Source organism: Podarcis tiliguerta (assembly GCF_965153285.1).
Source record: "Podarcis tiliguerta genome assembly, chromosome: 12".
Classification (NCBI taxonomy): Eukaryota; Metazoa; Chordata; class Lepidosauria; order Squamata; family Lacertidae; genus Podarcis; species Podarcis tiliguerta.
This window is the reverse complement of record NC_139545.1, coordinates 53,948,283-53,970,727: the sequence shown is the minus strand read 5'-3', so window position 1 is coordinate 53,970,727 and position 22,445 is coordinate 53,948,283. Positions and strand designations below refer to the sequence as shown.

Here is a 22,445-nt window from a genome sequence, read left to right as displayed (position 1 = left end):
TCCTTTCTTGGTCTGAGGTAAAACTGTACTTTCTAGCGGAGCTTCTAATGTTGTGGTTTTAAAGAACCCCAACTACACAACCATGGAATATTCGCATATTCTACTTCTGTTGCTTTGTCTATTACTTCATGTGTGTTTTATGGCAGTCTGCATTATGGCATATCTAGTATACAGTATATCTAGTATACTGCTCTGCGTGTTGCTTGTATTGTTTGTTGTGTTTAGTTTGCAACACACGGGTTTGTTGTTCTGCATTATGGCCCTGGCAGCCTGTATTGAAATCTTCCAATAAATTCCCTCACACTCGTCCAAGGGGCTGTTACTCGACTCAGAAACTCCGCTAAATTCAATGGGGACATGCTTCCTAAGAGGCGTGCATTGGGCCCACGTGCTTAAAACTGACAGAACACGTTTTTTTTTTTAAAAGAGTAAGCAGAAAGCTTCTTTCTCCGCGAGGAACTACAGTATTGCATATATTCTGAGGGAAACCACGTTCCCCGGTCGCCTCACGACGACGGGGCGGGATAAAGAGAACAGCCTCGGCCAACAAGGCTCCGCCCCCTTGTCCGCCGGGCGCGCTCCGGCGCTGCCTCTTTTCTCGAGCGCGAGGCTAACCGCCGTTCTGCGTGAGAAAGCGCGCACGCACGCGCGCACTGTCGCCGGGCGACCTCCACCGCCGCGCGCCGTCAACGGCATTTTGAAGAGGCGCGCGCGCGCGCGCTTTCCCCAGCCGGCGTTCTAACGGTCTACATGGGCACGAGCCAAGGGTACGAGCGCGCATGCTCCCCTAGAACTTCCTCTTGACTACACTTCCCCACCACTTGCTCCCGTGTGGTTTTTGTGTGAGTGTGACCCCGCCCGCTCTGCCTTTCCCCCTTCCCTTTGGCGCACGCGCGGTGCTCTTCCTTTGGCCGCCCCTCCCAAAGCCCCGCCCCCTGCCTCCTTCAACCTTCCTGCTCTCCGGCGCTCCTCTCTCCTTCTCTCGCCCCCCTTTCTGCGGCGTGAGGTAAAGAAGGGAGGGAGGGGTGGTGGACACCCACGCGCACGCACAGAGCGAGCGAGTGAGGCCGAGAGAAAGAGGGAGCCGTTCCCTGCTTACCCGTCGTGCATTGCGAGGTTCCCTGGCACTGACGTGGCCGCCGGGAGCCGCCATCTTGTGTGCCTGGGCGCAGTGAGGGAAAGAGAAGGGAGGGAAAAGGGAGGAAGAAAGAAGGAAGGCGGGGAGGAGGGGGGGACGGAAAAGAGCAAAAAAGAGAGAGAGAGAGAGGAGGAAAACGCAGGGAAGGAGCAGCCCCGGGTTCAAAGCAACGAGGCAGACCGAGACGCCGCCCGGTAAGCAGCGCAACCCTCAACGCTTTGCTTTTTTAGGCTGAGGGCGGGCGGGGAAGAGGCGAGAGGCCGGGCGGTGCCGGCGCTTGGGCCTAGCTCAGGGTCGGCCGGCGGGCGAGGGAGGGTGGTAATAATGGCGAGGAATTCCACCCGGAGGTTCGGGCCCTTCTCTTGCCATTCCTCCGTTTGGCCTTCAGCGCCAGGCCGGGGAGGGGAGCGGAGCCGCAGGCCGCACTGCAGGCTTGGCCTCGGCGGAGGAAGCGGGCGGGCGGGGGGGGGGGAGGGAAGAGGCCCTTCTGAGGCTGAAAAATACTGAAGCGGGGAGGGGAGACTTCCTTGGATAGTCGCGGGAAGCAGCCGAACGGCCCACCCTTGAACGTCGTCCTCGCCAACCATCGAACCTTAACGGCTCACGGCGAGGAAGCAACCAGGCCTCCTTCGCCCGCCCTTCTTGCTCCCCCCCCCCAAAAAAAGACCCTCTCGTTGTATTTTTTTTTTTTAATGTTGTAAACAGCTAGCTGTTTATCCTTGTGGTCATATCTCCCCCCTCCCCCCCGCACTCGCCCCAATTTACGCCGGGCACTTCCTTCAAACACTTTAAGAATTATTATTATTATTATTATTATTATTATTATTATGTCTTTGTAGAAATGTATAGGAATGTCTCGTCCCACCTTCCTCCCCGACTCGCTTTCACGTAGCTTTCCTTTACTTCCTAAAGTAGCAGGCTTAAAAATAAAAAATAGAAAACCCTCCTTGACTGAACAGTTGAGGATTGACAGGCATGTCTACTTAGTTTTAGCTGCACTTAGAAGGAGGGGAACTCCCATAACTATGAGGGCACATGCCATCGTGACCTGCTCCTTAGTTCGAGCCCCTGGTGTTGTTGTTTGAGTGCAACACCCCCATCCCATCCCCCCAATAAGTTTGTGATCTCAACATTTGGGGTACATAGAGGATAGGTGGACAGGTCTTCGCTTCCTTTATTTCGTCTCCTTCAGTTGTTCCCGAGGTTTCTGGGTATGGGGTGGGGAAGCTGATTTTGATCACTTAGTCACTCACTGGTGACTTCATCAGCAGGACAGAAAGTTACGCAAGTGCAGAAAAAGTGTAAAATGGCAGAACAGAAAGCTCCTCTTCGTCCCCCATTTCTAGGGTAGAAATGGTTATGATACCATTTCCAGGGTTGAGATTCGAGACTTTATGCAGCAGTGCTCCATGGAATTATTTCATAGTCGCCCCCCCCCCCTTGAAATACACTACAACATTGGCAATCCTGCGCTCATTGGCACAGCTCGTCTTTGCAGCCAGATGCACTCTACTGGCAACAATCCATCCTCTTATATTTTTAGCTAAAACGATTTCAGTTGAAATATTTCTCATTGAGTTACTTGGGTTTTTTGCCAGCTTGTATGGTAGTGACAGAACCGCAGTGTGTCTGTGAGGGAATGAGGAAGGGCAATAGGTTTCTCCAGTGAAGGGGTTTAGTACCTATGTCTTTCTCCTTGGCCCCTTTGAATAAGTAGCTCCAAGTTGGCTGTGAAGGAATACCAGGTAAATGCTGGTCAATATCCTTTCTTAATTATGTATGCCTTGTAATTATAGGTGTTTGGTGGTGGTTTTATTTCTTAATAAACTACATCAATACATTTAGTCCTCCATTCATGAATACTGTTTAAATTATTTAGTTCTCTACAGACCTCTTCCCTTCCTTGAAAAACATTGTTTAGCTTATGTTTTTAGCTTAAACTCTATAGCTTAGAAGTAAGTGTGTGAAAATCCAGGAAGTGTTTCTGTGCATTCTTTGGGTATGTTGGGTGAAACCTACAGAATAAGGAAGGACCCAAATTAGAGAAGTTCAGCTTTCCCAACCATTCAGTTTTGTTTCTCCCTCCTTTTCTAGTGTTTATCTATCCACTCTTGCCCCTGTATCTGAACTTAAGAAGGGGATATTGTGCAAAGAAGAAGGAGAATATTACCCACACTCTTGTATTCACATGTACTGTGGTGCTTAATTTTCTATATTTAAAGAAGGCTGTAAGAGAGTGTTGAAGGCCTCCACGGCTTGTGAGTAGTGTGTAGGGGAGGTGCAGGTAATTACTTCGGTGCTTGTTGAGGAAAATTGGCTGTACATCTTCAGTGAAGAAATAGTATATATTCCAGAATGAACACTGATAGGAGGTTGGTGTGGTCATGTGTAAGAACAAGGCAGACTTTTCCTTCCTCTCTCTCTCTCATTTTCTTCTGACTAACTTCTTTAGATGCAGCTTCTAAGAGGGCCATGACTGTTTTACATAACAGTCCTTGTGTTGGGGGATTCAGTGGTTAATTGGCTGGAGCAGGGTTAGAACAGAATTGTTCGTGTGTTCGAAACTCCCATTGTTCTAGCCACATTTTGCGAAGGAATTTCATTAGCGCAAGCAGTTTCTGAGCCCTGGGAGCAGTCCCGCACCTAAGATTTCAGATTAAAACTGCAGAGTGGAAGGAAAGGAGGACATTTTTCTGCCTCCCCACTTCTGGCTAATCTCTGAAGACTGGGAAGAGACCCTCTTAAGAACACATTGGTACCTCGGGTTACAGACTCCACTAACCCGGAAGTAGTACCTCGGGTTAAGAACTTTACTTCAGGATGAGAACAGAAATCACGCGGCAGCAGCAGGAAGCCACATTAGCTAAAGTGGTACCGCAGGTTAAGAACAGTTTCAGGTTAAGAACGGACCTCTGGAACGAATTACCGTACTTTTCGCTCTATAAGACGCACCAGACCATGAGACGCACCTAGTTTTTGGAAGAGGAAAACAAGAGAAAAAATATTCTGAATCTCAGAATCCAGAACAATAGGGATTGCTGTGCAGCAAAAGCAGCGATCCCTCTTGCTGTTCTGGCTTCTGGCATAGCTGTGCAGCCTGCATTCGCTCCATAAGACGCACACACATTTCCTCTTACTTTTTAGGAGGGAAAAAGTGAGTCTTATAGAGCAAAAAATACAGTAAGTTCGTAACCAAAGGTACCACTGTATTAGGGGGGTGGGCAGGGGAAGGACTAGAGCCTGTGAAAAATGAACATAATATTTTAGCTGCAGTTCATTAATTTTCAACTTTGTATTCTTGTTATTTAAAAACTGTGCCTAGACATTCCCTTGTTGCACCTATAACCTAGGTTTAAGGTCCCATTTAGCTCCTAACTTTCATAACTTAGTTTCTAACACTGATTGCATTGTCATATGGGAGGTTGGATTAGTCAGCCATAAGAACTTTGCTGTCCTTTCGACCACAAGGGAACAGGCACTGTCTGTTGTGCAAACTCCTTCAGGGAAGTATCAGCTTACACCGTAGCATGAGGTTGTACTTATCACTGTATTAAAACTTTGTGGGCCATAAAATCAGCCAGCTTCATTGTTTGTCTTTGACCTTGTCGGTTGTCGTCTTCAACTTCAAGTTTCTTACTTGGGTTGGGCACACCAAGAAGCCTTAACTGGAAGCACTCATTATTTCTGAAGTTAGAAAAAAAGTTAACTGTTGAAGTGGTTGTGGAGTTCTTCCCAAGGTACTCCACACTCCTCAAAAAGTGAGTGTGGGTGATCTTTTTTGGCCCAAGGCATTCACATGTTTCCAACCCTTGGCCACCTGCCAGTGGTGGATGTGGCCACTCCACCCTCATATTCTGCGCACACATTCACAGTATGCATGTACACTTGCAGGCACACAAATCAAAAGGGAAGGAGTTGTCATCATTGCATCACTTATCAATATGGTGACTAAGGTGTTTATTAGTTTACTTTAAGTTACATGTGTCAGTTTCTTCACAAAACAGGTAGAAGTCCCAAAGCACTAAATTTAGGAGACCAGGATTCAAATTGCCACTCAGCTATAAAGCTGACTGGGTGACCTTGAGCCAGACATTGTCTCCACCTAACCTACCCTGCTGTGGGGGGTGGGATTGGAGGAGGAGAGCCATATATGCCACCTTCAGCTCCTAGGTGGAAAGGTGATCTAAATATAAAAATATTATCAAAAGAATGATGAATAGCAGTACAGAATAGATATACTGCAGTGCTTATCCCATTTTTATTTTTTTTTAAAGTTTGACACACACCACATCCAACACATAAATGGACATATAATAGCCACCAAATGCCAGACCACTGGTGCTATCCAAATTCCTTGGGGAAACAAATATGCTGAAGACATGACAATTCAGCACCACACAAGCTTCCCTCTAGACCAGGGGTTGTCAACCTGGTCCACGGTAGTGGGTTCTACGGCACAGGCTGAATCCTCCTTCCATCGAGCACTGTTGGGTGGTAAGGAAATTTTACTATCAAGAAAGATGCATTAGTGGGCCGGTAGGTATAAAAAGGTTGACTACCTCTGCTCTAAACAGTAACTTCTCTACCCCACCATATGCTGTCTTTTCTTTTGCTTTTCCCATTGTTTCCAAAATCCATGTGGTTTGGGAGGTGGTGCAGAAAAATTTGCTGGGAAACTTTATCAGACCTTTGTTCCTGGGGTTAATCAGCCCTGTTATAAAGCAGTGCTATCTCTTACAGGTATCATTAATCTCAGATTGTGACGTAATTCAGTGAAGTTTCTATTTCTTTATTTATTGCCTAGTTTCTAAGATAATGTGCACCAGAACTGCACTTTTAATACATATTAGTCTTATTTTAGACTTTATAGAAGAAGCATGTTGTATGGTTGGAAGTGTAAGCATTAACTACCCCTTTGTTGTAATGAGGTTTCTTTCTTTATAGCTCATGTATGATAAACTTGTACGGGGGGGGATCACGTTCATTGTGCCTCTAATTCTCCAAGCAGACTCCATACAATAATTGCCCTGCTGGATGAGGCCAATGTCCATCTCTTCAGCATTCTGTTTTCAGTAGTGGAACAGCCAGAGATCTCTGGGAAGATTACAAACTGACCATATGAGCTGCTGCTTGTTGAGTCCTAGGGTCAAAGGTATGCTGCCTTTGAAAACATTGAGGTCCTATTTAGCAGTCAGAGAGCTATTACTCATTGCTAAACTTGCTTTTCATGAGTTTTTTCTAATCCATTTTTCAACCACTTTTAAGGTATTGACTTATTGCCCCAACCAGGTAAGGTATGTATGCATTGCATGAAGTCCACCCTTTGGATAAAAGGAAGCATTCAAATAATACATAACTAACCATTTTAATTTTTTTGCAGATTAGCCTACCTTTGGAGGGAATCTCGGCTACCCTAAGCACTACTTTTGCAAAAATAATTTGTCTTTTTTAATATTTATATTATATTAAGGTGATGTCAGTTAAAAGAAGTAAAGTAATACAGAAAAAAAGGAAAAGTGAGAGGGAGAAAAACAAGAAACATAGAAAAGTGAAAATATACACAAAAATCAATACAGTATATGATATTCCCACGCATTCTTGCATAAATTAGTATAGTGCTATTGTCCTAGTGCTTATGTAAATGTTAATAGCATACTACATTTTGTATAAATTCATTCAAAATGTTATCGTATTTATCCATACAGAGTCTGCGCCTGTAAGCAGTCTGTTCATAAATTGCCAGTTATGTCATATCAGTCCATTGAGTGAAGGGTATCATATCTTTATTTTTCCAATTCCTCAATATCAATCTCTTGGCCAACATTAGGGCACAGAAAATCAATTTCCGTTGTCCCATTGATAATTTCCTTACTGCAGGTATATAGTTCAATAAAATGTTCTCCTCTGAAAGATTTAACTTTTTCTGCACAGTCATAGTTACATAGTCTAGCACTTTCTCCCAAAACTTCTTAAGTAAAGAACACTGTACAAATATGTTTTCCTTGCCACATTTCCAACACTGAGCTATCTTAGCTAACCTTTTTTATACAACCGTAAAGGGTCCAACTCTAAATATTCTTTTCTGTTGTATTAGTCTTAATTTTAAATCTATTTACACGTTAGGTATTGAAGCTAGTACATTTTCCCACTGTCTGGGTAATATTGAAAGTTCAAATTCTTTCATGACAAAAATAATTTGTCATGAAAGTGTTCAATTAATCTTCTCCTTGACCTGCTCCATGGCTTATTTGAGTAAGCAAGATATAGTATGCTCATGCTATGAAAGATCTAGTGCTGTAGAAAGAGATCATTTGAAAACAAAATATGAATGCCTGTGTTACTATCATACCTAAATAGCTGACTTAAGTGCTGCTTGCTTCCCATTTGAAACTGGGAAATAGTCCTTATGGGGGAATCTTGATACCCTAGCTCAGGGGCATTTATTGTCTGAGCAGTTAGCAATCATTTGCTTTTCTTATACCCTGATATGGTAAGAGTCTCTATCATTGTCCTATTTGTTTCAAATTCAAATGTATTTTAACATATTTTATGACTTAATTGTTTTTTCATTAAGACTTTGAATCATGTATGGTCTAATTAGGATTCATTTTAAAACATGGTTATTTTATAGGATTGGAGAACAGCTGGATATTCTTTTCTGAATTGTTACAATCAGATACCTAGTTAGCTTGGAGTGAGCACCATGTAACTCAGTCTGACATAGTTCTGAGTAAACATGTATAGAATTGCACTGAAGGTAAATGGGGCTTTAAATGCAGTGAGTGTTGTTCCCTGGGTGTTACCTATAATGTACCATGCATATGATTGGGAAGACATATCAATGAGTGAATCTTGCCTTCATTTCTGCAGGACAAAAATTCAGTACAGTATTAACATTATCTAATCAGAGTAACTGTGATTATGCCTTGTGGCCACTGTCGGAATAGAATGTGAAAGTGAAGTTCCATTAAACTGATCTGCAGGAATTCCTTTTACTAACTTGAATATTTTGCTATGCCAGCTGTCCAGCCTTGAAATGTCACTCGGGCACCTTTTTTGCAGCTTTTAGGTAAGGAGTTTTAGTAAGCTTTCAGCTTTTGCAACTTTTAAAATTTATTCAGCAGTCTTTCTTGCAGTATGCAAAAATCCAACAATATTACTTCTAAGTAATTTTTTGGAGAAGTGAAATACCACATGCTAACATTTCCATTCTCAAATTCTTTTTTCATAGGCATCGCAGTCCAGAAGTGTTACACACTATTGTTTGCTTCCTCCTCTGATTTATAATCTCACTAGAGTATAAAAACAGTTCAGTACCTTTCTGTGCTGAGTAACAATTAATGCAGCTTAATATTTAAGCCATTTACTGCGAAAAAGTATTTTGCTCTAGGCCTGTGTGCTGTTTATTCTCTTTGCTTGTCTAGAAATCCATTTAGGTTTCATTGCTGGTCACAAATGAAGGCATGTTCAAGGAACATGCAGAGTTTTTTTTTAATGTGTAGTGTTGCACCATGTATCTGTATCTAGCAATCTGCCTTCCTGTGCAAGAGCCCAAAAATTGTGTTAAAAGAGCTATAGAATTATTGAAATATATGTTTGCGACTAAACTAGACATTATGCAGGATAGGTAGATGCTTCAAGAAGCAACAGCCCTATGAAATATCTTCCTCTTCCTGTAACAGCTAGTAAAGACCGCGGAATGTGGAGTCATTGGATGGTTTCCCTGCCCCTGCAAATGAGCAAGTGAAGCAGTAATAGGAAATTCAACCACACAGTGATATCACAGTGTGTTCCCTTTTACTAATTGTTATGACTTTGAAAGCAGAACATGTTTGAGACCCAGAGACTTACTGCCAGGGAGCTCCTTATGCCAGCATGCTGTCAGTACACATAGGCAAACAGGACTGATGTTTGAGGGGAGGCAAGGGGTGTTAAAAGACCCTGCTGCTGTATTTTCTTTAAGAATAAAGGGCTCTGTACCGTTGAACAAGTCTCCTCACCCCACTCTTCCTTTGGATGCAATGGAGATACATGCTCGTCTACTATTATAGGGAGTGCTAAATATGAAATAAATTTCCCTGTATGAAGTTCACACCGGTCTGCAGTCCATAAGGTATAGTGAATAAAGTGTATGTGTTGGTGGCTGTTGCCTCGTCATGAAGGGACTTGGAAGGGATGCTAAATGGCCAACACTAAATAGGACAAATGCTTGTGCTGCATCCGTGCACATTAGCCAGTCTACACTTCTTACATGAACAGCCAGGACACTGCTAGTATCTTGAAGCACTCTTTAGTTTATTTTTTGAAAAGCACAACTATAATTGTGGGGAGAACCTGTAAGTCTCAGTTGGGGATTAATGTGTGCATACAGTCTTGACCACAAGGGAATTGTTCTGTAGCAAGCAGCACATGATACTGAAAACATTGGTTTGGCTAGCTAGTGAGTTGGTTTAGTTTTAAAGTTAAGGTATTCCTTTTCTAATGCCCATCTTGTATTTGTAGTCCATGCAGGCAGAAGGTTCACAACTGCATACAAAAATCTCTGCACATTCTGTCGGGGAATGAAAGCTGTTGTTAGTCATGAGGTGTGTGAGGGGGTGGGAGACAAAGTACAGTGGTACCTTGGGTTACATATGCTTCAGGTCACAGACTCCGCTAACCCAGAAATATTACCTCGGGTTAAGAACTTTGCTTCAGGATGAGAACAGAAATCATGCTCCGGTGGCACTGCGGCAGCAGGAGGCCCCATTAGCTAAAGTGGTGCTTCAGGTTAAGAACAGTTTCAGGTTAAGAACGGACCTCCGGAATGAATTAAGTACTTAACCCGAGGTACCACTGTATAGAATAAGTAGGAGAAATGGTTACTTGGACCTGGAGGAAGAACGGTGAAAGAGCAGTGGAAATGTTTGGAGAAAGGCAGAAATAGTTGCATATTGTACTCCAGTATCTCCATGGCACTATTTTAACACTTAATTTATAGTTTTGTAAATTTCCAAAATGGTCAAGAAATGCAGCAATGAACTATTGCATAATCATGATTTTTATTTAATCCTGTTCCCGTGGAACCTGAAAATTAGTCTTTTCCAACTCCAGAGTAGCCTTACTGAAGTCTGTAGAATTACTCAAGAGTTTATGGGTTGAGATTTTAAGTAAAAACGTACACACAGCTGTGATGCATAAATATTTTAGTTTTGATGTTATCTTAAATACTGTAAACAGCCAGAGGCAATTGAGCTACAAATATTTCATGTGTAGTTTAGACACAACTATGCAATGATATGTATGGACTGTGTGAAATAAGCTATTATGGGCACACAATAGTCAGGTATTCAGAGTGTTGTATGCAGCTTCTTCCTGAACCATGGCTGGGGAACCTATGGGCTTCTAAATGTTGAGCTGTATCATACAGCCATGCTGGCTAGAGCTAATGGAACCTGGAATGCTGCAGGTTCCCTTCCTCTGATCTAAGCATGGGTACATGCAGTTAGAAATCACTGTGTGGCAGTGAATAGAAGTTCCTAGGAAAGATTCCTACACTGTATGCTGAGCTGATGTTAATAAACGGTCTGCAAATAAAAACATCCTGAAGGTCCCAGGCCTCAGAGAGGTTAGGCTGGCCTCAACTAGAGCCAGAGCTTTCTCGGCTGTGGCACCAATCTGGTGGAACGCTCTGTCACAAGAGACTAGGGCCCTGCGGGACTTGACATCTTTCCGCAGGGCCTGTAAGACAGGGCTGTTCCACCAGGCCTTTGGTCAGGGCGCAGCCTGACCCCCTCCTCTGGCAATCTGCACAGGGTCTTGCTTGCTGGTTGCCATCAATTTGTTTTTGATTGATTTTATGGTGAAAAGTTTTTAGAATGTTGGATTGTTTTGACTGTTGTTAGCCGCCCTGAGCCCAGCTTTGGCTGGGGAGGGCGGGGTATAAATAAATTTTATTATTATTATTATTATTATTATTAATAACTACTCACCTAAATGTTTGTAGTTGCTTTATGCCATCGATCATGGCACCAGGTAAGTGGTGCCCTCTCAGTTTTGTTGCTGCATAAAGTTAATATCTTTGGTGGTATTTGAAGCAAACGTAACTGAGCCCCTGGTACGTGCAGTTTTCTCATGAGTTTCATATCATGTGCTTAGTGTCTGGCATGTTTAAAAGCAGGGGTTTAATCTCAAAATATTTAAGCTTCTAGCAGAAACCTGTGACAATAATGCAGTTTTTTTTAATTTTGGCCATCAATCTTTTCTTTGTTATTTTTGAGGTGTCTTTGTTTCCTGAAGCATTCTTGAGAGTCATACTTTTGGAAATGCAATTAGCAGCTGTTGAGTGGTGTTGACAGTGATCTGCAGGAAACCGAACATTGTGTGACTACCATGTTATACTGTCAGCTTGTCCTAACAAAGTTGATAGGATGTGTTAATTTACAAAGCTGAAATGTGAAATGTATGGATTGATTATCTTTGGAGCACTCCTAGCAAGCATGTGGAATATATTTTGTAAGAAAACATGGAATATTCTTGGCATCTGTGTTAATTTCTGAAAGAGACGCTCTAAGCAGGGCATCATCTTCAAAAGAAAAGTGATGTCCCAGAATAACATAGTTGAGTTTGATTTAAAGCCACTTCCCAGTGATCTAAGACCATTGATACATACTTATTACAATAATATAGATAATTGCATTTTCTGCTAGGTTAGTATTTAATTGTGGAGCAAAAGAGAAAATGGGTGAATTTGCTTATAAGTTGCAGAGCATTGGAAGGGCTGTGTACCTTCACAAGGTGCAGGCAGAGAGTTAAAAGCTGTCATGGAGACCGTGGCCAGAAAGCAGGACTTGTTTTTTACTCCTACAAGGCCCTTCCTCTAACCAAATAAGGATTGTTGTTTGTTCCTCTGGTGACAGAGAGAATGACTGAAACTGTAGGAAAAATCTGCTTTGCTAATATGAACTAGTCACGATGTTACTCCTGATCTTTGTGTGTGTAAGTGTAATAAAGGTGTGAACCATGTGTTGACTCACTGTATATAAAATGTTCTTTTTGGCCGCCACAGTGAAATCTGTTGCTAAATAAAGGTAATGGTTTTTTTTAAGACAAGCAGTGATCCTGTTCTAAGAAAGTGCTTTAAAGTCCACATGGCTACCAATATATAATTCCTTTTTCTAAGAATGGCTCTGCTGGAATCTGATTTTTCCATCTCTGAATTATCAAGTCAATCCTAATTTTGGGGAAGTGGTGCCTAGTGTACTGTGGATTAGTGAGGCACATTTGATTTTTTTTCCCCGTTAAGGAAAGTGGAATAATCTTTTATTATGACATTCCTGCTAATGATACTAACTTCCTTGTTACTATAGCATATGTATGACAGTTTTTTAAATGCTGGAAATTGGTAGCATTATGCTTTTACTCAGACATTTTAAAACCTGGATGCTAGTCATTTTAGCACTAGGACTTTGCAACACAACCTCTCCTCCCCCTGTGTGGCCCCCAAATTTATTCTGCAAATTGTCATGGTGGGGGCACAAGGAGGGGGGAGAGATCTAGTGCACAAGTGGAAGTCCTTGTGCTAATGGGACTGCTTGGTTTGATACAATCCAGTATATTTAGGTTCACAATGTATTTTGAGTTGTAAGACCTCCATGGTAGCTGACAATACTGTCAATACAGTCTTGTTATGCCATCTCAGAGTACAGTGGTACCTCGGGTTACAGACGCTTCAGGTTACAGACTCCGCTAACCCAGAAATAGTACCTGGGGTTAAGAACTTTGCTTCAGGATGAGAACAGAAATCGTGTTCCAGCGGCGCGGCGGCAGCAGGAGGCCCCATTAGCTAAAGTGGTGCGACAGGTTAAGAACAGTTTCAGGTTAAGAACCGACCTCCGGAACAAATTAAGTACAGTGGTGCCCCGCAAGACGAATGCCTCGCAAGACGGAAAACCCGCTAGACGAAAGGGTTTTCCGTTTTGGAGGTGCTTCGCAGGACGAATTTCTCTATGGGCTTGCTTCGCAAGACGAAAATGTCTTGCGATTCCTGGGAGTTTTTTTCCACTCCCCACCCCCTTTTTCTAAGGCACTAAGCTGCTAATAGCCTTTTAGCAGCTGCTCCGCTAATCCCTTAAGCCTTTAATAGCCGCTAATCCGCTAATGGGCTTGCTTCGCAAGACGGAAAAAAACACTAGACGAAGAGACTCAAGGAACGGATTCTTTTCGTCTTGCGAGGCACCACTGTACTTAATCCGGGTTACCACTGTAACTTAGGGGTGTCCTCGCCCTACTGCTCCTTTGTTGGTGCCTTGCCTTGCTTGTTACAAGGTTTGGTTACAAAATAAAAAGTTTTTGAAAATCAATAGGAATAAGTTGTGAAATAGGCACGACATTACCTAAATCCGACTCCAGTGGTCATTTTCTTTGTTTTGACGTAATAAAGATTTCATGTTCACATCTGTGAGAAGCAGTAGTATAAAAAAATGGGTTTCTTGTACACTTTGAATGGTTTCTCTAGAATACTATATACTGAAGAATATGAAAAGCATTTACGGCAGCAAACTTTTCATTTAAGGTATCCATACAACCCTTTTCAGGCAGACCTCACAAAGTTTATTTAAGATTCTTGAACAACAAGCATTGATTCAAAACAAAACAGAATGGAAAAGTCCATTTGTTTAGAAGACGGCTTCATTCAAAACAAAATGCTTCTGCAGAAGGCCCTGTGATGGGAGAGGGAGGGGCTACCATTCAAGCTGGATGGTGGGAATTCCTCAAGCTTCTTTCTTCTCTCTCCCCCCCCCCCAATCTGGCCAAGATAGTCATACTACTTGCAGTCTCCTACAAAACCCATTTTGTGTGTCTTGTGTTAAAAGTATGTGTTACTGTTGGTCTTTTTGCAGTATCCAAAGCTGAGAACCCACCACTGAAAATGACCTTTCCAATCTAATCCCTGTTCACACTCTTAAAACTTCTGCTCTGCATTGAGCCTCCATTGTTGTGAGGTGGCTTTTCACACTTAACACTTGGAAATAAATCTCACTGGGTTCCAGGGGCTTTTACTCCTAAGGATTCAGCAGGGCGTGATCATCACACTGTACAGAACTAACTGTTTTGAATTTATTTTCTCCTAGATTTCTTTGGCCAGTGAGTGAGCACCAGACTTAAGCATGGGGAATATTTTCGCTAACCTCTTCAAAGGCCTTTTTGGCAAAAAGGAGATGCGCATACTTATGGTCGGGCTGGATGCTGCAGGAAAGACTACTATATTGTACAAACTTAAGCTCGGTGAAATAGTAACTACCATCCCTACTATAGGTAAGATATTAAGCAGCTTCCCTTTACAAATATGTGACTGTTTTAAACATATTTAAAAGTAGATAAAGATTGGAACTGTACACAGACTGACAGTACTGTTGAGTAAACTCGCATATGGTTGGTCTGCATATGTCTGATGATGCATTTGTTACCCAGGTGAAATAAGCATTTGGTCACTCTAACCATGTTTATAGATCCATTAGAACTCATTGCTTAGAGAGCACAAGATACAACTCCAATATTTCTTAATTTGCTTCTCTTCAAGAAAGGATTTGACTAATGCTGGAATAGTAGAGGGAGGAAAATGTTGACAATGTCTATGAATGTTAAGATGTTGCTACAGCCATTTTTGTTGCTTTGGTTAATATCTGCTGTGATATATAATATGTTATCTCATTGGTCAGTTGTATTTCCTTTTTAAAATTGAGAAACTAGCCATAGGAGAGGTGTCATCCTGTAAATCCTTTAAAAACCCGTGGCAAACATTTGAAAGAAGAAACAATGCAAAATACAGTAGAACCTCGGCTTACGTTACCCTTGGGTAACGTGAACTTCGGGTTGCAAAAGCGGCAAACCTGGAAGTATTTTTCCAGGTTTCACCGCTCATGCATGTGCAGAAGCGCTCTATTGCGCTGTGCACATGTGCAGAACAGGCACCTCTGGATGTGGAAACCTCAGGATCTGGCTGGAGCTCCAGAACGGATCCCATCCGCAGCTGGAGATACCACTGTAATACGTGAAGCTTGGCCTGTATGCTTTTGAAAATGACAAGTAAATAATATTTAGGTGCAATTACGTATTCTAACTTACTAGTGGCTCTTCACTTGGCAATATGTTTTCAGAGTGGCCTTCAATACAATTCAGCTCTTTGGACTATAGTAGCTCACTGACTTGCCATTTCAAATGCAAAAATCTGTGTTAAATAAGCTGTTTGCTCCTTATGAAGTATATATTTGATGGGGGGTATTGGTGTATATTCTGAATATACATTTTAAGACTGGCTTTTAAAATGTGGACCAGTTGGTCAGGAGATTGTGTGTGGGGTAACAAGCATATAATTGAATTCAACCATTTCCTTCTCTACCTTAGCTTGGGTAATATGGATGAGCTTGTTGTTTCACTTGTTAACGGCTCAACTTTTCTCCCACTTTTTTATTTCAGGTTTCAATGTAGAAACTGTAGAATACAAGAACATTAGCTTCACAGTGTGGGATGTAGGTGGTCAGGATAAGATCAGACCACTCTGGCGCCATTATTTCCAGAATACACAAGGTGAGCTATTTTCTGTAACTGACCACTTTTTTTTGTATTTATAGAGACCCACTCAGGCATCTTCAGTTACTCCATAACTATGTTGATAGCATGAAGTAAACGTATCAGCTACCTGTCTAGTACTGAGTGTGATGGGATATGTCTTTAGGTCTTTCTGTCCCACAGACTTTTGTCATTCAGAATGCGAAACTTGCAGTAGGGACAGTCCTTTCTTAGCACAAGCATCAAGATAGGACATCTCCATTCTGCGCCAGCTTAGGTTATCTTAGTTCATTCACATATGTGACATAACCCTTGCAATTGCGTTTTGAGTGTTTTCTTTGCAAGTATGCTAACAGTTGCATTCCCCTAAATGAGAACCATAGTTTTGCCTGCAAAAATAAAAATCTAGCTTCAGTCCCTTGCATCTCCAACGGAGATCTAGAGACACTGCTGTCTGAAACCCGGGAGACCTGTTGTCAGACAGTAAAGAGCTAGATACATAGGCCAGTCTTCTGATTCTTTCTACAAAAGACAGCTTCTGTGTTCCCAAAAATTAATCTCAAGATTCTATATGATTCCTTTCCACAGGATGTACAAAAACTAGCTCCAGTAGTATGCCATGGTCAGTACAAGTACCTTCAGTGTTAGCATCAGGTTTTGTGTCAGTGTTTGGCAGCCAAACAAAAGGAGTGCCTAGCAAGCTTGCCCAATTGTCCCCTCTCTAGCTTCTGCAGTAGTTTTGGCCATACATTGGTTTAAAGTAGCTGTACACCTGTGTGTAACTCCTCCATATCACCCCAGGGAACAATTGAAGGCCTTTTGTGGGCCAAATTGAACCCATGGACTACTCGTCTGTTTTGGGTGTTCATGTCAGCAACACTAGCCAAGCGTCCCTTCTTTTGAATAGAATAAGTCCAGGGAAAACTGAAGGCAACTCTCTAAACCTGCTAGCATGTTGTAACTGAGGGTATGTAATTTGTATAATGAAAACCACTTTCAGATCATTTGGTGGCCTGTTGATTGTTATCTTCATGATCTTTTAGCGAAGTTATTGCTGTGTGCATTAAATCTTGGACCTGTTTTATGAGTGTCTCTTTCAGCCCTCAGGGCTGACTTAGCAAAGGCTGTGACAGATCAGCATGTGTTTCGCTTTCACCGTTTACCTTTAAGCATAGGAGCTGCTGCATTGGTGATGTAGACACATAGCTTGACATTGTTGGCTGTTGTCTCACTGCTTTTGAAATCCTTGCTGAGGCTACTTTGTCTTATGGTGTCAACGTTGTTGTGACCCAAGAGCTAAAGTTTCAGAATCACTGGAAAAACAATATGATATACTTGTTTCTGCACAGAAAACCAGCTCACCATACTTGCCGTGTCTATGAATCCTTCATGGTTCTGGTTGGAGCCATAGCTTAGTAGTAGAGACATGCCTTGCATGCAGAAGGTTCCAGGTTATGTTTCCTGGAGTACCTAGGTAGGGTAGGGCTGACAAAATCCTGACTGAAATCCAGGAGGGCCACTGCCAGTCGATGTAAACAAAATTGAGTTAGATGAACTTACAGTATATGAAAGCTTCCTATGTACCTGCACATGTGTAATAAGGTTGCCACAGCAGCAGCATGGCACTAAAGCGAGCTTTAGGTCAGGAAGTCAAGAGTCAGATGTTTTCTCGGGCATGAATTTGTGCCTCGTCTACTGGCTGCTTTTCATAAGTAAAATACTAGACATTGGCTTTTATCCTGGTAAGTAAGAAAGTCAGTCATTTTGGTAGCATCTCAAGCATTCAACCAGCATTTTGCTGTCCTCCTTGAGTAATCTGGGTATTAAGAGGAGATTGTTGAGGGCATCCTTTCAGGTATTCCTATGTAGTAATGTCATTTAACTTCTCCATACCTATTCCGTAAATGAAGCTGTGCGAGGTCTCAAGTTTGTGACTTTTTCCCATATAGATGTCAAAGCACTTTCAAGGTGAGCTATTTTAAGTAGCTTTTCCAGTATGTTGTAATTTGGCTGCATCAGCATGTTACTGATGGAAACATCAGCAATAGATCTGATCTTAGCTATAGGATGGCTTCTCTTGAACACTTGGTTAGATAGCACCATCTTAGGATATGTTGACTGACAGATGGAGGTAAAAAAATACGCAAGTCCCATCATGTTAAACAGTTCTTCCCTAAATATTGGTCTTTTTTTCTTTCATCTGTGGCTTTAGCATACAGAATTTTGGTAGGCACTTCTTACAGCTTTCTTTCTAAGAGCCCAAGATTCGTATTTAAAGGGTTCCTATTCATTCTTTCCTACCTTGTTTGCAAATGCCCAAAATTATCTCATTATTTTGATATTGTTATAGCCTTGGACTTTGAGCAGATTCCAGAAGATTATATACATCCATTGGCTTGATCAAAAACAATACTTGATTTCTAAATTGAGTAAATGGCTTCTTCACATAGTTCGCTATTACTTGGTTGCTGTGTGGCTAGCTTTAGCCCCATAACTAGTGAATTTGATTTAAATTACATTATAGATTGCCAGTGCCTATTGGTATAGACACATTTTTATGACAATAAACCTAGTTCCATACTTAAAACTTCCTTTCAGAAAGGCTCTCTGTCTCCATGCCTGTCCATGTAAACAACTGTTGTTTCCTTTGTAGGTTTGATCTTTGTTGTTGATAGCAATGACAGAGAGAGAGTCAATGAGGCCCGAGAAGAACTTATGAGAATGTTGGCAGAAGATGAGCTCAGAGATGCTGTCCTTTTAGTGTTTGCTAACAAACAGGTAAGTGATCATGAACAGCGCAGCCAGAATTGTACCCCAAGGTTCCCTTTGCCTCCAGTTGTGATGGTGGGCTGTAAGAGTTCTCACTTTCCAGTCACCCTCTGTTGCTTATGCCTATGTCAATGGGCCTTGCTGTCAGCAGTGGGCTGGAAATAATATTACTGACAGATTTCAGAAGTAAAATATATTGTCTCTTGCATGACACAATTGCATTAAGGAGCCCCTGGGACTTCCCTTGCAACACAAAACATACGATTTTACCATGCTAAAAGTGCTTCTTTATTGACTTTCCTGAACTGCTGCACCTCCAAACAAATTGTGGCACCACAATGCCATTATGTAGGGGTTTAAAAGTACCAACAGTATCGGTCAGAGTATGAATATATGAATATCCCAGAGCATCTGTTGCCTTTACAAGTCTCACTTTTCCACCACTTTTTCTCCACCACACTTCAGACAAGTTAGGAATTTTGCATGCTACATAAACAGCCAGATTCAAAATTTCCACTCTCGTCATGATCTGTACTATGGGCCTTCTGTGTTCTCACTGGATTGAGAAGGGTGGGTTGCTACTGTTGCAAGCCATGTGAGAGCACAAGGATGTCTTTGGCCTCAGGGAACCAGATCTGGTTCTGTCTATATCACACTGTAGCCCAGATCGCACAGATTAATGGTCAATGCAACATCTTACCATTATGCCACCTTTGAACTGTGTGTTGCAGATTCTTCCTATGAATTCTCTAAAGGAAACAAAAATCCATTTTCTAAAGCAAATTGCTTCCATTTTTCAGGACCTGCCTAATGCGATGAATGCAGCAGAAATCACAGACAAACTAGGACTGCATTCTCTTCGCCACAGGAACTGGTATATCCAGGCCACCTGTGCCACTAGTGGAGACGGTCTCTATGAAGGACTGGACTGGTTGTCCAATCAGCTCCGAAACCAGAAATGAAGCCCTAAAAATACTCTTCTTTTCCCTCTTTTCTCCACCCCTCCTTGTTTCCTCCTCCTCCTCCTCCTCCTCCTCCTCCTTCACCCTTCGCTTTACTCTAACGTGGCAAACCATGCTACTTTGTGGTATTGAGTGCCGGAAGCTGTTTTCATTTCTCTTGTCACAGGATGTCCTTCACCATGCTGTACATGTGGCAAATCCAAGCCTGAAAACAGTTTAGGTTTCTTATTTAATGTAAATAGTTCTTGTTTCCAATGAGACAGTTTCTGGTACTCCTATGCAATATTACTCAGCTTTTTTATTATAAAGAAAATCAACTCGCTGTTTAGTACTGGGGAAGGGATTTGAAGTGGATTCAGAGAAAAGTTGCCAGTTGTCTGGTTGTACGCTAGAGCTGAATACAATCCCTCTTGGCTTGCGAGGTCTGTGGGGAGGCCAGATTTGGTGGCTATTTTTTAGCCTGGAGATGTCAGTTTCTTTTTTAGAAAAGAAGGAAAGCTGAAACACTTGAACAAAATGTCCATTGTGAGTTCTGCAACAACTTGAATACCAGCAATTTAACATGTTATAGGTCCATGGAATGGGCAGCATCCTGGATCTTCCTGTGCTTGACAACCTCTTTTGTGTTTTTTGTGAATGTGAGATCTCCTAAAGTCAGAGTTCAGTTCAGTTCAGGCCACAGACTTAAGAGAAATTGGCGCACGTGTAAAACACTATGACCCTCTAGTGCTCTCTCAGATTTGGGCAAGAACGTTTTTCTCCTCTTGCATCTAATTTGGATGCCATCCTTTACCTGTTCTGTTGTCGCCCCCTCCCCAAGTGTTTTGGACTTTTCTCATGTAGAACTACAGTACTCCAGAAGACAAATTATTTCCACAGAGTACAGCAGCCCATAGCAGTGCTCAGCTCTGTCATCAGCAAGTACTGTACTTAAGTAAGAAATGCCATCCAAGCCACCTAATGAAATGTTTAGGGGGGGAAATACTAAAAGCATGAGAGTTTGGAGTTTCATTCCATTCTAGAAGTGTTTGATGCCATTTTTTGGAACACTCCCATATCTGTATATGTGTGGAAACCCCTTCACATCCCTCATACTGCAAGGTTCAGATTTGCCATCAAGAAGACCTCTTAACTTTTTTTTTTCTTTTGTATTTTGATAAAACACTGAAGAAGCTGGAGCTGTTTAAACTTTAACTTGAGGAACTATCAGAACTGGTTTGTTTAGTGTTGTGGAAAATCTCTTTATTTGCTTTCAATACACAGTAATCAACTGTTTTGTATACTTGTTTTCAGTTTTCATTTCGACAAACAAGCACTGTAATTAAAGCTATTAGAATAAAAATCTCTTAACTATTTCCTGGGGTTTTCATGCTTTGCCTGTTCCATCTTGCTGGGCTCCATAACCAAAAACATACTGAATAAAGCCTTTCATGGTCTTTGTGCTCGTCAGTTTCTGCTTTTGAGTAGCCGCTTGGACTAGACGAGTTCCCTTCCTGCCTCCTTGAGCTCCTGCATATTGAAGTAAAGAAGTAGTCCACAAAGCTGTTTTTTTCCTCGTATATATCATGTTAAAGCAGACTTGTGAATGCTGCGGAACATGCCCTCTTGTAATCTGCCACATACCAGTTCAAATCTTACTTGGGAACATATTGTGGGTTATAGTGAGTTACCATATGGGTTGTGGGCAGAGTATTGGCAGGAACAGGCTAGTGGGCCAGAACTGTTAAAAAAGCAAATGAGGCATATACACTATGGGTAATTTTAAAGTTGGGTTATTTAGCCACCCTTCAAGAGTGACCCTACACTTTATGTAAATAACTGGATTAGAGAATTGCCTTCCTCCAGCAGGGGCTCCCCAAAAACCTGCTTTCAGCTAGGTAAACATGTTTGCAGCTGTTAAAAGCAGGGTTGCCATACGTCTGGAATTTCCTATACATAGCTTGTATTCAGCCCTCGTAAACAGCTTCCAGGTGGGAATCGCACAAATCCGGGAACATTCAGAATTATGGCAGTGTAGATTTTGGTGAATTTCATTAAAAATAGCTGAAACACTCAATATTGCAAAAAGAAAGCTCAGTAACTTTGGGCATGACAACACCTTTGGCAAAAAAGAAGAAGAAACAACTTTAATGTCCAGATTTTCACTTTTTGAAATACAGCAGCCTTTGTTAAAGGGATTCTTCAGCAGGGAGGAGGACCTTGCAAAATCTCTGAAGAATGAAGGGCGATGCAGTTACAGCAGTAGCTGAGGTAGAGGACTCCTGTGAGTTGGGGTCCTACATAATTTGGCTTGGCAGAAGTAGGATAAAATGTGAAACATGCCCAGTGATAATGTCCTTTTCTGGTGTTCGTTGGCAAAAGGCCATTTCCTTAGTTCTCAGTTACATACAGTTAAAAACTGATTGTCCATTCTGGGCTATTACCCGAGGCTGCTGTGATGACAGCTTTTTGCCAGCTATTTGATAACCACACAATCCCCCGCTAACTCAGCCCTTGGAAAGGGTGTTTCAAGTCATTCTATAAAATATACCCCATGTGTCATTGCAGCATGGGAAATTAGCATAAACCCACCCCCCAAATTTGAGGGTATGTTCCCAACAGCTTGCTGATACAAAAGCAAGTACATTTGCTTACATGTTTCTCATCCATTAAGTCCAAACTGGCTTTGGGAGGAAGCCATTCAGAAAATGATTAAATTTTCCCTCTTCGCCCAGTAAACCAGGTGTTTGGAATAACACACTTGTTTCATTTCTTCAAGGGGTTGATTCAAACTCTTAAAAGTCATCTGATGTGAAAGAACTTAAGAGCTTAAGTCTAGACTAACATCCTCTTCTCAAAGTGGTGAACCAGCTGCCCCCAAGGCACAATGCCTGTCCTAGGCTTTCAGACATCCAGCTTCATTGACTAGTCCAGAGGTCTAAGTAGCTCAGACCTTGTTGGGGTATGCAACATGCTCTTGCTTTATTTACATTGAACAGCTGCCATTCTGCTGCCTTTGACACATCCAGTTCGGATGGATCCTTTCT

The 22,445-nt window shown here is 42.1% G+C and overlaps 1 protein-coding gene across 2 annotated transcripts; it reads left to right on the top strand.

Annotated features, from left to right (window-relative positions):
- Positions 1-592: 592 nt before the first annotated feature.
- On the top strand, positions 593-20,855 carry ARF1 (ARF GTPase 1). Of its 2 annotated transcripts, none has more exons than XM_083406821.1 (5): positions 593-767; positions 14,251-14,434; positions 15,596-15,706; positions 18,342-18,466; positions 19,258-20,855. In XM_083406821.1, exons 2-5 carry the CDS (start codon positions 14,287-14,289, stop codon positions 19,417-19,419), a joined length of 546 nt encoding a protein of 181 aa, XP_083262947.1. In that variant the 5' UTR covers positions 593-767; positions 14,251-14,286; the 3' UTR covers positions 19,420-20,855. The 2 variants fall into 2 exon arrangements, with proteins under 2 accessions (XP_083262947.1, XP_083262946.1); XM_083406820.1 differs by having other exon boundaries at positions 749-1,332.
- The last annotated feature ends 1,590 nt before the right edge of the window (positions 20,856-22,445 follow it).